This window comes from Vespa mandarinia, chromosome 18 (genome assembly GCF_050613455.1).
Source record: "Vespa mandarinia isolate Hongniang chromosome 18, ASM5061345v1, whole genome shotgun sequence".
Lineage (NCBI taxonomy): Eukaryota > Metazoa > Arthropoda > Insecta > Hymenoptera > Vespidae > Vespa > Vespa mandarinia.
Window position 1 is genome coordinate 3,976,748 of NC_140827.1, and position 13,504 is coordinate 3,990,251.

The 13,504-nt window shown below is 31.4% G+C and overlaps 1 protein-coding gene across 4 annotated transcripts in view; it reads left to right on the top strand.

The window, feature by feature from the left end:
- LOC118445372 (protein Wnt-7b) overlaps positions 1-13,030 on the top strand; it is a 42,813-nt gene extending 29,783 nt beyond the window's left edge. For 3 of the 4 annotated variants that reach the window (XM_035874755.2, XM_035874753.2, XM_085662524.1), the window contains 6 exons: positions 10,262-10,376; positions 10,541-10,615; positions 10,973-11,060; positions 11,986-12,165; positions 12,404-12,734; positions 12,873-13,030. In XM_035874755.2, the coding sequence (XP_035730648.1) occupies positions 10,262-10,376; positions 10,541-10,615; positions 10,973-11,060; positions 11,986-12,165; positions 12,404-12,734; positions 12,873-13,024 (941 nt within the window). In that variant the 3' untranslated portion in view covers positions 13,025-13,030. The remainder of the gene's footprint in view (positions 1-10,261; positions 10,377-10,540; positions 10,616-10,972; positions 11,061-11,985; positions 12,166-12,403; positions 12,735-12,872) is intronic. The other variant, XM_035874754.2, reaches the window with a different exon arrangement.
- Positions 13,031-13,504: the final 474 nt, after the last annotated feature.

The following is a 13,504-nucleotide window of genomic DNA, read 5'->3' on the forward strand; positions in this document are numbered from 1 at the left end:
ATTTTTACTACAATGCAATATTAATAAATCTAAACAAATCTAAAATTGGAGATTTGAAAGTTAAATAAGGTGATTGGAGATATGAGAAAAATCAATCCACACTTTTTAAACTACCTTAATGTCTAATCAATAGACAATCGACCGAATTGTCCTTTTTTTATCTTACATTATATAACCTTAAAAATAATATAACCTTAAAACTAGAATTCTTAATAGTACTATTAAGAGAAACATGCCTTAAGCGTAAACAAATAAAGCATAAGAATCCCAACATGCATCATGCCTTATAATTATATTCTTATAGACTAGCATGCAATAGAAATAAAAAATATAGAAAACCAAAACACTTACTAATATACTTCACCAATGTATAATATAATGTATAATATGAAATTTTTTTGCATTAATTACATATAGGTTTCAATTCTAATTTATATATAATAACGTACTCATTATAATCATCAAATACCTGAAAACATAAAGAAAAACAGAATAAAAAATATCATAGTAATAAATAGAATAAAACTGCATTGACATGCAATTTTATTCTATGCCTGTTGATACTATTAATATAAAAAGCAAACCGAATCCATACAATAATTAAGGTCGTATACCTGAAACATACATTTCCAATAATTAAACAATTTATGGATAAACATATTACTATAGTGATAAACGTTAAATTTATTACTACAGTAATACTGAATGCAATTATAACTGAAATGAATTAACAATTAATTATACTTATACTAAATTTAATTAACCATGAATAATGATATGATTTCAAATAACATATCAAATTTAACAAATCTAAACAATTTTAAGAATGCAACAACTCAAAAAAAAAAATCTTTAATATATCTCAAAACTGCATGAAATTATATTATTTATATAAAAAGAAATTTTAAATAATAATAGCTAATAAATAGCCTCCAGTAATGCATATATACATATAATATTTCAAATAGCAGCCATTTTAGGCGCTCTGATAAACAAAACAGAAAATAATTGGCGTTAGCAAATCCAACGATGGTCACCTGTAACAAAAAGAAAAATATATTAGTCATACGATATTATAATTCAATAGCATGACACGTCAACATGTAGATGCACTTTTCAATTCCCTATCAATTACTATCAGTTCCTGTAAGATAAAATGAAAACAAGTGAATCTACGTTATAACATATGGTCCATCATTTCCATATGCAATTACTATTAATGACGAGCAAAATGACATGTTTAAAATAATAAGACAACAAACCATTATCAGAGGAGCATGTGATCCTCTGAAAAAATGATTTATTGTCGATAGTTGCCCTCTTGAGCCACAGTTTGTGGGGGCCTCTTCGGCATATAGCCTCTTCTTTGCTTCGTGCCCTAACCACTGCATTGGAGCATTCCCTAAGTGCAATGTATGGAAAAAAGAAAAAAGAAAATAAAAAATAAAAGATTGTAAAATAAAGATTTTAACTATCCTAACCTGTGGACGATCAATGGACCAAAATAATCCAACAATCGTGCGCATCAACACAGGTACATTTACTCGAATGCTCCTGCAGATAATCAATCTAATCGATGAACCTAGTGCTAACACTTTGCATTTAAATAATTAGAAAGTATCAAACAAAACTAAAAAATGGTACATCTAAGATACATCTTATGGGCTTACTATTTTACTTGAGTAAATAATACATTTACTTTGTATCCTTCTTATTGTTTCTATACTACACATATTTAACAAATATATATTCCAGAAATTACACGGAAATGCAAAGTGTTAATATACTTAAGACTAAGTATCTAACATGTTCAAAAATCTTTGCTAATTCGAAAGAAATGAATTTTTTAACAATTGCAAGGATCTTTAAACTGTTTTTGATACTGATGTATCTTGCAATGCAAAGTGTCAGGAAAATGTAGAGAGAGAGAATAAATAGAGATGCAGAATGATTCTAAAATTTACTGAAACTTTGCATAATATCCGGGGACAAAAGTTTTTATTTCTAAATAGAAATTATCGCATATGTCTAACCCGGTCCTACCTGCTTAAAATTAAAGACACATTCAAACAGAAAAGTATGCTACCTACCTACCTATACCTATATTTAAAAATAGCAAAACATTCGTTCCAACACACACACTCCACGATTCTCTCACATACCGCCAGGGTGCAAAAGCCTACACTAGAGAGTATGCCCCGGGGCACCTCCGACACCCTAGCTCAGCCACGTTTTTTCTAAGTCTTAACTAATTAGGGGTACGTACCAATTTGCTGAAATCGACTGACAAGGTTAGTGACCATTGCGTAAAACTCTACTTTCAATATAAATACTAGTACGTACTAGTATATGTATAAGCATACTAGTAACATACGAGTACTATTTCATTCATGAAAATACGATGCATTTAATATTCAAAACGATAGAACGTCTTTTTGTATGACGCACTTTCAATATAAATATTAGTAGTACATTAACGTATTAATAACATACGAATTTTATCCATTATATGGTCAAGTGAAAACAATTAAATATTTTTTATGTGAATGATTAAAAATTTCGCGAAACGATGCACAATCCACCGCCTAAGACGCACACACACAGGTGCAAGGTACATCGTGCACGATCACTAACGCAATGACAGTCGCCAAAGAGGGAGAACTTAAAACTAAACCCATACTAACTGTTTCTCACCCATACGAGTACACCTGGGCACACGGACAGATGAGAACGCAGAAAATATGGGCGGGAGAAACGGGAATTAGTACATTAATTGCTGAAAATCCTGAGCTAAAAATGATTAACTTATCAACTAGGCCTACGGGCTATGATTCTACAAGTCTCTTTGTTTCTTTTGCAATTACTTTACTCGACTTTTTTCTTACAAAAGCGATGACTCTACTGAGACTTTTATTTTATCAACAAAATTGATTGAATATTTCATTTATTTTTCATGCAGCAATAAAAAACCTCGGACGACTCCTTCGAACAAGCGGCTATATACTAATGAAAGAACAAAATCATGATGCGCCACTTGTATTTCAGAATCTATCCGTCGCGCTTGTCTTCTTGCTCATTTTTTATAGAAAAAATCCAAATGGACCGCGATCAAATTTACCATGTACGAAGAAATGCATGTAACATAGACGACATAACATGCTTTTTCTATTGACGAAATCGGATAAATCAATATCCGATTTCAGCACTAACAACGCGAACAAAAAAGTGCGAATTAATTGCACTGTTAATTAAAAACGACTCTATCTGACGAAACAAGAAGACCCTATCCTGAGCTAATAAAAATAAGCATGCACAATAAACAAACAATGAAATATATATCAGTCGTGAGTAAATCCAAAAGAAGAGTTACTCACGTGCTCGTCGATAATTTATTGGAAAAAATTACAACCAGTAACTCGTGCCGATTCGGACCTTTCGTCCTCGACATGATTGAGCACTGGAGGGACTTAAATTTTATTCACTCACTACTTAAGAAGTTCTCTGATGGCTCCAAAACACTCGTCCGCGTTGCTGCTCGAAATTAAAAGAAGTAGATCCACCATAGGTTGAAAATTAGATAAGGTAGACATCGACGAATTGTTCTAGGTTGAGACTTTTGTGAATTATTATAACGATGATCATCTGCAAAAAGATGTAAAACAGATTTCGAATAAATTTACTGTCACAAGATAGTAAAATTATTGTTTATAAAATTTATAATGTTACTTACCAATATTCTGTTATAGAAGACGTACTATCTTAATCATCTTCCAAGATGCACTGATTCTAATACGCGACAACTATTTATTTATTACGAAACGACACGTAATTTAATTCGCGCATCTCTATTGTTTAAATAAAATAGAAAAATAAAACTTTGTACGAACGAGCACTGATTCTATAACTGATTGCTTTGCGCGCAATCGATTCGATACACTTATTTAGAACACCTCACAGTTGATTTAATTCGCGAACCGCGTAAGAATTTTTATTAACGTACAAACACTGCTTCTACTTCGCGAGTTTTATGTTTTCACTTTAGCGATACAACACTCGATTAACACATTGCTCGCGCACGATTGCAATGATAATCTGAAAAGAATAAAAATAGAATTATTAATATTCTTGTTATAATAAAGAAATCCTAGAAAATTAGTAAAAATTGTGATCAAATAAAATATATGTCGAAATTAAAATACGAAAAATAATTAATCGATGCTTTTCTAAGTGCGTACACGCCGAAGTATTCTATAGAAATAAAGGCCGAATGCTGGATTGTTTTTGTCTCGGTCTCGGCCGGAGAATTTCTTGGAAATTCGCAGGAGTGTATACATGCCAAATACGACCTATCTCTCTCTATCAAGCCCTATTATATGTCCTCAAAAAGAGAAAAACATACCTGTATGACGTAGATCGTGTACATCGGCGCGACCTCTCCTCTCCCCGCCTTGCTTGTTATGTCCTGTGCTTTTCCAATTCATAGAATTCTTGGAAATCTGAAAAATGGAAATCTGATATTAATAGTGACAATTAATTGTGTGTGTATATGATGTAGGCTGTGTAGAGGCTATATCCATAGCGCGCGCGTGTATGTGTGTGTGTGTGTGTGTACACGTATGAAAATCGAATATAATACGAAATACGACAAATAAAGATTAATTAATGATAAATTATTAATTAAAACATCGTTAAAAAGAAAAATAAATATTGATACCACGAAAATAACAGAAGAAAATTCGAAAAAAAAGTATGACGCAATAGTAATCCGGGGTACTCCAAGTGCCGATTTTATTTTCGTGAATATTTCTTAAACGCGACGATGTCCCAACTAGCAAACATTCACGCGTGGAAATCGAATTTTAAGGAATCGATTGGTATATAGGAGGAAGGTGTATGTTAGAAAAAATATGCGAATTACCTGAAATTATTGAGAACGATGAATTCCTTGTTGAATTGGTCACCACCGAAAACAAAATGGCTGTCCTCTTGACCGGCTAGCACCTTGCTAAGGCGCATGCGCACTGCGTGATCTTAAGTATACAGCGCATTAATATATATATTAATTTTTCCATTTATTATTAACAAACAGCATATAATATAAAATAAGAAAGTAAAAAATTCACAAAGAATTTTAGTAATCAGTATTATAACGATAGATTATTATTTTTGAACTTATATGAATTAAAATATATTCCCGCCACTCAACAATCTTCAAGTCGTCACACGTACATAACTTTTCTTCTTACCACCTCACGAATCAAAACAAATACAATTAATAAATCGAATAATAAAAAAATGTATCCGTATTTATCAAAATGTTGTAATAAAAATCTTATTAATATTTTGAACAGTAATAATAACTCGTATGATTTTTATCTACATGTATAAGTATACTTAATAATATATAATTAATAAGTTATACTTATTATTAAGAACATTATGACTCGGTAGTAGGGAATCATCGAGAAGGTTTCAACGGTTTCTCGAAGAAGAATACGAAAAAGAAGACAATAGTGACAATAGAAGACAAAATAACTGTGGTGAAGAATAATAGCTTGGAAATTGAAATATAACGAAGGAAAAAAGGTCATAATTTACATATTTACGTATTACTCAGATCTATATAATATCATAGAAAATACTTGTTCCAATGTCAAGATAGACGATAAAATATTCTCTCTCTTTCTCTTTCTCTCTCTCTACATATATGAATAACAATTTCACAACGAAAGTTTTTAGAAATTTTTCTCTCTATTTTAGATTTTTTTATCATATAAATACACGCATACATATATATTTATATATACATATTCATATACAGGATTCTCTGGATGATAATACCTACAAAAATGGACATCGTGTGCCATCTCGAAATACTATCAGATTTATCGTATAAATTTTAAAGCACATCAATTTGATTTCAAGTCGATAATGTAGATCTCATTTACATGAAGAAAACAATGTCATTTCGATGATATAAATCCCCACAACGATCTCATATCTCAGATTTATCAAGTTCTCATTTCGTTTATTAATACTTAACATAAATGAGACAAGAAAGAGGATTCCGCATATAGACCAAAAAAAACATCGAAAGTGTAAGATTTTTTAAAAATATTATTTCAATTTGTTCTTTGATATATTATTGTAGCATAATGAAATTAACATCACATTCGAGGTTATAATATTATAATACTTTCTAATATCGCAAGAGATATTCTTCTACATGGGAATATTAGAAAATATGAAAGAACATTAAAAAGTTCAATTCCTTGATGCTTTATACTTTCCCATGGATTTAATTTTCAACAATCATTCAATGTAGCCTTTACATCTATTCTAACCATTCCAAGGTAAAATTCATAGACTTGATTAATGATGTTACTTATGCTAGAAATTATTTTTTCCATTCGAGTATCTTTAAAAAAAAAATAAAAAAAAAACAACACGTACACAATTTTCAATGTACATTATAAATTTTCTGTTCTCTAGTTTCTGAAACGTATATACATATTATGAGATTTACGGGGAAGCTCTTAATGAATCCAAATAGTAAATTAAAAAGGTTAGCTAAAGAGAGAGAGAGAGAGAGACAGAGAGAAGAGATTACGATGAGAAGAAGAACGTGTTCGCCTCTTGATGAAACCAGTTCTAGAAGGTGTGCTTGGATTTAGAATCGATTTCTTAGCACGATCTTGGCGATTTACGTCTCTTGCCTATCCGTATAAAATCTCGAGCTTTTATCATAGCAACATATAATAATTGTAACGATCGCTAATCCGAGGAAGGTTCTGTCGACGATCTCGCTAACGAAGAGAATAAAGAAAACAAAAGAATAAGGAAGAAAAGTCGAATGGAAAAATATCCGTATTAATATGGTTAGTAAAAATTTGTTATATGATAATTCAGATTAATATAATAATAATAATAGTAATGATATTGAGATATATCATAATAATGAATTTAAATAACTATCCATGTATTCTATGTTAATTGTAATAATAAGAAATTATATATAATAGTAATTATTATTGTTATGTAATATAATATTTCTTATTATTGATATTGACATACATATAGTATGGATAGTAGAGATTGATATTTTTCGTATTAGAAACATGAATAGATAGACATTGTCCTAATCATTGATCAGGTTCAAAGAAAGAAATATACGATTTTATTCGTATGACAAAATGTATCTAAACTATAAGTTTGCCTCCTCCCTCCTCTCTTTCTCTTTTACAGGTATATGTAACCAAACGAAAAGACAAAGAGAGAGGATGAAAGAAAAGAAAGAGAAAGAGAAGAGAAGGCACAGATAAATTTTTCTCACGGCGAAATAAAGATCTTGTCGGACACGAGGGGGTACAAGAAGAAACAGCCGTACGTGGTGGCAAGACACGCGTGTTTACTAAGATAACCTCGGCTTTCAACGACCGCTTCTCTTCTTCTTCTTCTTCTTCTTCCTCTTTTTCCTCTTCTTCTTCTTCCTCCTCCTTCATCTCCTCCTTTTCTCTGCGCACCCACACATTGTGGATTCGGTGTTTTAGTTCGAGTCTCTTCAAACTCCAAGTTAAGAATTATTAAGAGATCTCACTAGTATAGTTTTCATTTAACGCATAATTTCAACAAAAAAATGTTCAATTTTTTGAAAGCTGATTAGATGACTATCGCTATTAAAAAATAATTCCATTTTTTGTCATTAAATTATCAATTATTCTTGAGAAACTATCAAATATAGAATGGTATTGATGAGAAGTATTGTGCGATTGTATGCTATAAAAAAAAAAATGCAAAAGATATAGGTATCTTCCCTTCTTTTCATCCTTCTCAGCTAACTTTAGTCTCGATGGTTATTCGAGAATGAAAGTAACTCGAGTAGGATGAGAGAAGAAAAAAAGGGAGGAAGAAGAGACGCTATAACCTTCTGGTTTCGACTCGAAAGCGTTGAAAATGTACCTTAGAAAGATCGAACTACATATCTCGTGAAGCAAAGGAATATTTTCGAAGCTGCAAAATGAACGAAAATTTGAGTTAACATCGAAAATGAGAAAGAAAGAGAAAGCAAGCGCGCAAGAGAGAGAAAGAGAGAGAGAGAGAAAGAGAGAGAAAAAGAGAAGCTGACTCTCCTGCCAGATTGAATCATCTTTCGGACGTCTTTGCGATCTCTCGACCGTGATAAACTCGAAATAGAATTTTTCTCTTTGTCAAGAAAGGAACGATAATATTACAACACGTACGAAAAAGAGGAACCTGAGAGGAATATTTGATTACAATGGTACGATACAATTCTTTCCTCGTTACCTTCAATAAAATAATAAATTCCAAAATAGAACGATATATGTAATAAAGATACAAAAGCATTAATATGATAAAACTTTCGGAAAATATCAAGGAGGATTATCTTTTAATTGTTAATTGTATAGAAAAACTTTATGACATAGAGATGGTAACAAATTTATTATAGCTCGAAGCACATCGAGTAATTCACATTCGTAAATGAAAAACAGAAGAATAGAAAGCAAAGAGACGAGTCTCGAAACGAGCTCTACGTCCCCTTTCGAAGCATACTAACGTGTCAGGATCGTTTCGTTCCAGTATTTTACTACCTTTACCTGCCTGCCATTCGATCCCTTCTATACTTCTTGCTTCTCTAATTAACGATGGATCAATTAACGTCTTCTCACTTTCGTAGACCTTAAGATACCTTCCGATGAGTGATATATGTATACATATATATATATATATAAATGTATGTATATATGTGTGTATATCTACAACCGTGATTTTATTTTCTCTTTTATTATCAAGAATTATTTTACCATTGATTACTTGAGAATATATTTTTTCCTAATAATTTATACGTAATAATATTATAAATGAATCTTTGATCTTTACATTACACGACTAAATTTTCGTTTTTCTCTTCTTTCAGATAACCTGACACTAAATCATTTTTTATCTTAGCATTACCATTGGACAATATGCTAAAAGATCGCCTAACAGCTTTATTTGCAACCCCTTTTTCTCTCGAGTACATACATACATACATACTCGTTCACTCGAAAGTACGCAGTTAGGATGTTAAGGACGTGTCGTAAACGGACCTCTTTGTCTTTAGAAAAACGAAAGCGAAAAGAGAGAATTGGAGAGAAAGACACGTGCATATATTTATTTGTACCGTATCCACTTCGTGTTCTACGCTCGAGCATGCCGTGAATTATGACTTTTCGCGACTAACAAACGCTTCTCCTCTCGTTCGAGCATGCGTAGGAAGATTTCTCTCTCTCTCTCTCTCTCTCTCTCTCTCTCTCTTTCATATACATTTGTAATTATCGTTAACCGGATCTCCATCTCTTTCTCTCCTTCCTTTATTTTACAGGACAACATTTGATATAACTCGATTCGTTTCGTCGTCGTCGTCGTCGTCGTCGTCATCATCGAATCACATTAAAATCTTCTAATTTGCTTTTATTAAAGCTCGATAAACGTCGAAGTGATATTTCAGCTTCGAATTCGAAAGTGGTTGATGTCTGTCACGGGAGCAAACCGTAAATGTGAATCGAGTCTGACATATACGAGAAAGAGAGAAAGAAATAGAGAAAGAGATAAGTTGCGTAGGTGTCGGTTATGATGATGAAAAGAGAAGGAAAAAGGGAAAGAAGAAAAGATTGAAAGCGACGGAACGAAGGCACGGTATAACTCTCATTCAACGTGGCAAACGAGTTGAAGGTGCTCTCTCAGAGAGTAATTAATCGCACACAAGTGCGAAATATCTTATGTGGAAATTAAAATGTGCTAACTCTCTTTAACGTGGGCGTTTATAACGATCGTGTTTTCTCACTATTACTGTTATATATTCTTCAATTTTCATTTAAATTATTTTCTAAGCAAGAGAGAAAAAAAAAATATATATATAATATGAGACTTGTAATATATAGGAAATCATGTCATAATGGGAACATAATGAACTATCAAAATGAAAAAAAATAAATATATATATATATATATATATGCAGTTTTAAATTACTCTTTGGACTTTTATTTTGAGTCTCATTCATAGAGGTATTCCTATGTCTATGAGTGCGACTCGACATTTTTTTTTTGTATTTTAAAAATGCTTAAACGTACAAGCCTTTAATGAAGAAATGAAAAAAAGGAAAAACATAATAAAAGAAATATAAATGAATGTAAAAATTGAAGAAAATGTATAACATGTATTAGAAATTATTTTCATATATCGTCATTGTGTGTGTTCCAGGAAGCAGAGAAGCAGCTTTCACGTACGCGATAAGCTCGGCTGGAGTTACATACGCGGTAACCGCAGCTTGCAGTCGCGGCAATATCACGGCTTGCGGTTGCGAACCGGCTATAAGGTAAACCGACGACTTGGCAGGCTCTTGCTGTCGTCCCTTGCGAACATATTAACGAGATTACCTGTGTTACTTCTTTTCTTCTCCTTCTACCTAGTTTCATTATATACATACCCTTTGACAGAAAAGGAAAATAGACGAATACATAATTAGTATCTTTCGTTTAGCAGGACGAGAAAGGAATTACCTCCGAATGGTTGGGAATGGGGAGGTTGCAGTGCAGATGTCACTTATGGAATGAGGTAGGCGGATTAATTAATAAAATCATTTTACGTTTCATTATGATCTCTACCTATGCATATCTTATGTACGTTTATATATATATATATATATATATATATATATATATGTACGTATGTACGTACGTATTAGATCTACTAAAAGAATTTCTCTTCATTTATTAATATTTAATTTCTTTGTAATTCTCTTTCTATTCCTGTCTCTATGAAAAACTAACATAAGTATATAATATTAAATATGAGCTATAATCTTAAAAACCATTTCTATGAAAAACTTTAAATCAACAATGATAATTTTTTCTTTTGATAGATCTAATCTAATTTTAATAATAGAATTTTAACATTGCAATTTAATGACAGGTTCGCACGTAGGTTCCTAGATGCAAGAGAGATCGAAGGCGATGCCAGAAGCCTGATGAATCTTCATAACAATAAAGCTGGAAGAAAAGTGAGTGCATTCTATCAGATGCTATTTTGCAGTAGACGAAATATATTTATATGCATTTTAATCAATGACAAAAATCTGTAAAAAAACGTAAAATTTTATAATGAACTTGTTTGTTCGAAAGGATTAACGATAATGATGGATCTCGATCGATGAAAGATTTACAATGGCTTGACAAGATAATAATCTTAGTAATGAGGCGTATGTTTATTTGCGTTCTTATTTAACACGATCTACAGACACTTATAGATCTTGATTTATTGAGCAATAACTTATACGAACGGTCAATCGTCGAGAAAATTTCACATTTTATTATTTCTTTTTACTTCGAAAGCATTTAAAACTTATATTCTTTTAAACAGACCTAATGCAATACAATAGGTATATACCCGTGTACAAAATAATTACACAGTAAGAAAAATAAAGAAAACATAAAAGTATTGTATCAGGTGAATTAACAACGGTGCAGATTTAAAGACGGTCGAATAATTCAATCTTATTGAAATAAAGTCCATTGGTTGTTCTATCTGCCTCTTTTAAGTTTACTAAAGCTTACTAAAAACTTACCTTACTAAAACCTTTACAATAGCTACATACTTACTAAAACTTTTACAATAAATATGTATATTTATTACGGTAGATAAATTATGGTACATCTTGGCTTAGGATGTTTTTATTATGAAAACAAACAGGTCATAGCAAAGTTGGTTCCTACAATTGCAAAGTTATAAGACCCTTTTTTACTTTCACTTTAATTACAATACGATATTAGAAATACTTAGTAATTTTCTAAGTAACGGAAAAATAATTAATTGTAAGAAAAGAAAATATAAGAAAAAAAGCTAACGCAAAATTATCCAACAAAAAAGTTGAAAAAGAAATTTGCCAACAAAAATCACTAATAGTAATATTTTTTGTAATCTTTTAGATCGTGAAAGCTCTTCTTCAAACTGAATGTAAATGTCACGGTGTATCTGGTTCCTGTACCGTGAAAACTTGTTGGAGAACATTGCCCAGTTTTCGTCAGATCGGTGACGCTCTTATGAAAAAGTATTATCGAGCTAAGGCGGTCGTTGCTATCACGCCTCCACCACCGCCCACAATCCAAGTAATGATCGAAGACATTCTTCATCGTAATTTCAATGAAAATTTATCACATCTCTTCTACCTAAGATCGATTAAATTCTATTTCAATATGCATATTCGAAGATTCTTTTCTTTCAATATTATATTTATCAAGAATATTAAAGAAAATAATTTAAGGATATAACAATATATACCAATGGTAAAGCCCATATAATATATCAAAATGATGACTTCGTTTTTTTTTTTTTTTTTTTTTTTAGAGTTCTGAGAGCATATCACACTCAACTACAGCAGAAATAACGCCTATTCTCGGTAACGATGCAAAAACTCAAGGGAAACCAAATGATTTTATAAAATCTCATCGTGATCGACAAGCCTCAAAAAAGATGAACAACGGTGTTAAACCGAGGAGATCACATTTGGTATTAAAAAGAAGTAAAGTTAGTACCGGCGGAAGTATGATGGGATCGAAAAGAATTCCTAAAAGAAGCGAACTGGTCTTTCTTCAATCCTCGCCGAATTATTGCGAGCCGGATTTGGCTTTGGGTAGTTTGGGTACACAAGGCAGATATTGTAATCGAACGAGTAAAGGTAGATTAAAAAGAGAGGACTCTCTCAATGTTTTCATTCAATATTTGATGACTTTGGTACACATTATATAATCAGAAATTTCTATTTCTTTTTTTTTTTTTTTTCTTTTTTTTTTCTTTTTTTTTTTTTTTTTTGTAGGTACCGATGGATGTGATTTGATGTGTTGTGGTCGTGGTTATAACACACATCAATTTACTAGAACTTGGCAGTGTAGATGTAAATTTCATTGGTGCTGTCATGTGCATTGTGACACGTGTACCGAACGTACGGAAGAATACACTTGCAAATGATGTAAATATTTACTTTTCGAGAGAACATTTTCTTTGTGTAAGTGTGTTACAGAAAAATATTGAACGAATATCGACTGATCGATGATATTTTTTATTATCGTTCAGCTAATCTCTCTGATACATAATATAGCCTAATCATTGAAATCCTCGCAAAAAAAAAAGTATACAAGTGAGATTTACATGTATAGGTACATTAACTAAATATTAGTTTAAGAAAATTTACAAAAAGATTTACTGATGAAATAGAACTTAGTTCTCTAGCATTATGTGGTTGTACCTTTTCAAACTCAATCTTAGAACAATATCACATCAATTTGTTGCACTATAATTGAGCTCAGAAATGTTGCATTTCAAAATGTTATTATATTAGGAATGAAAATTAGACATCTCTCTCTTTCTCTCTTTTTTTCTCTTACTCTTAGATATGTTGCATAAATTATTATTTATTTTTTATTATAAATAGACTATACTCGTGTGTTG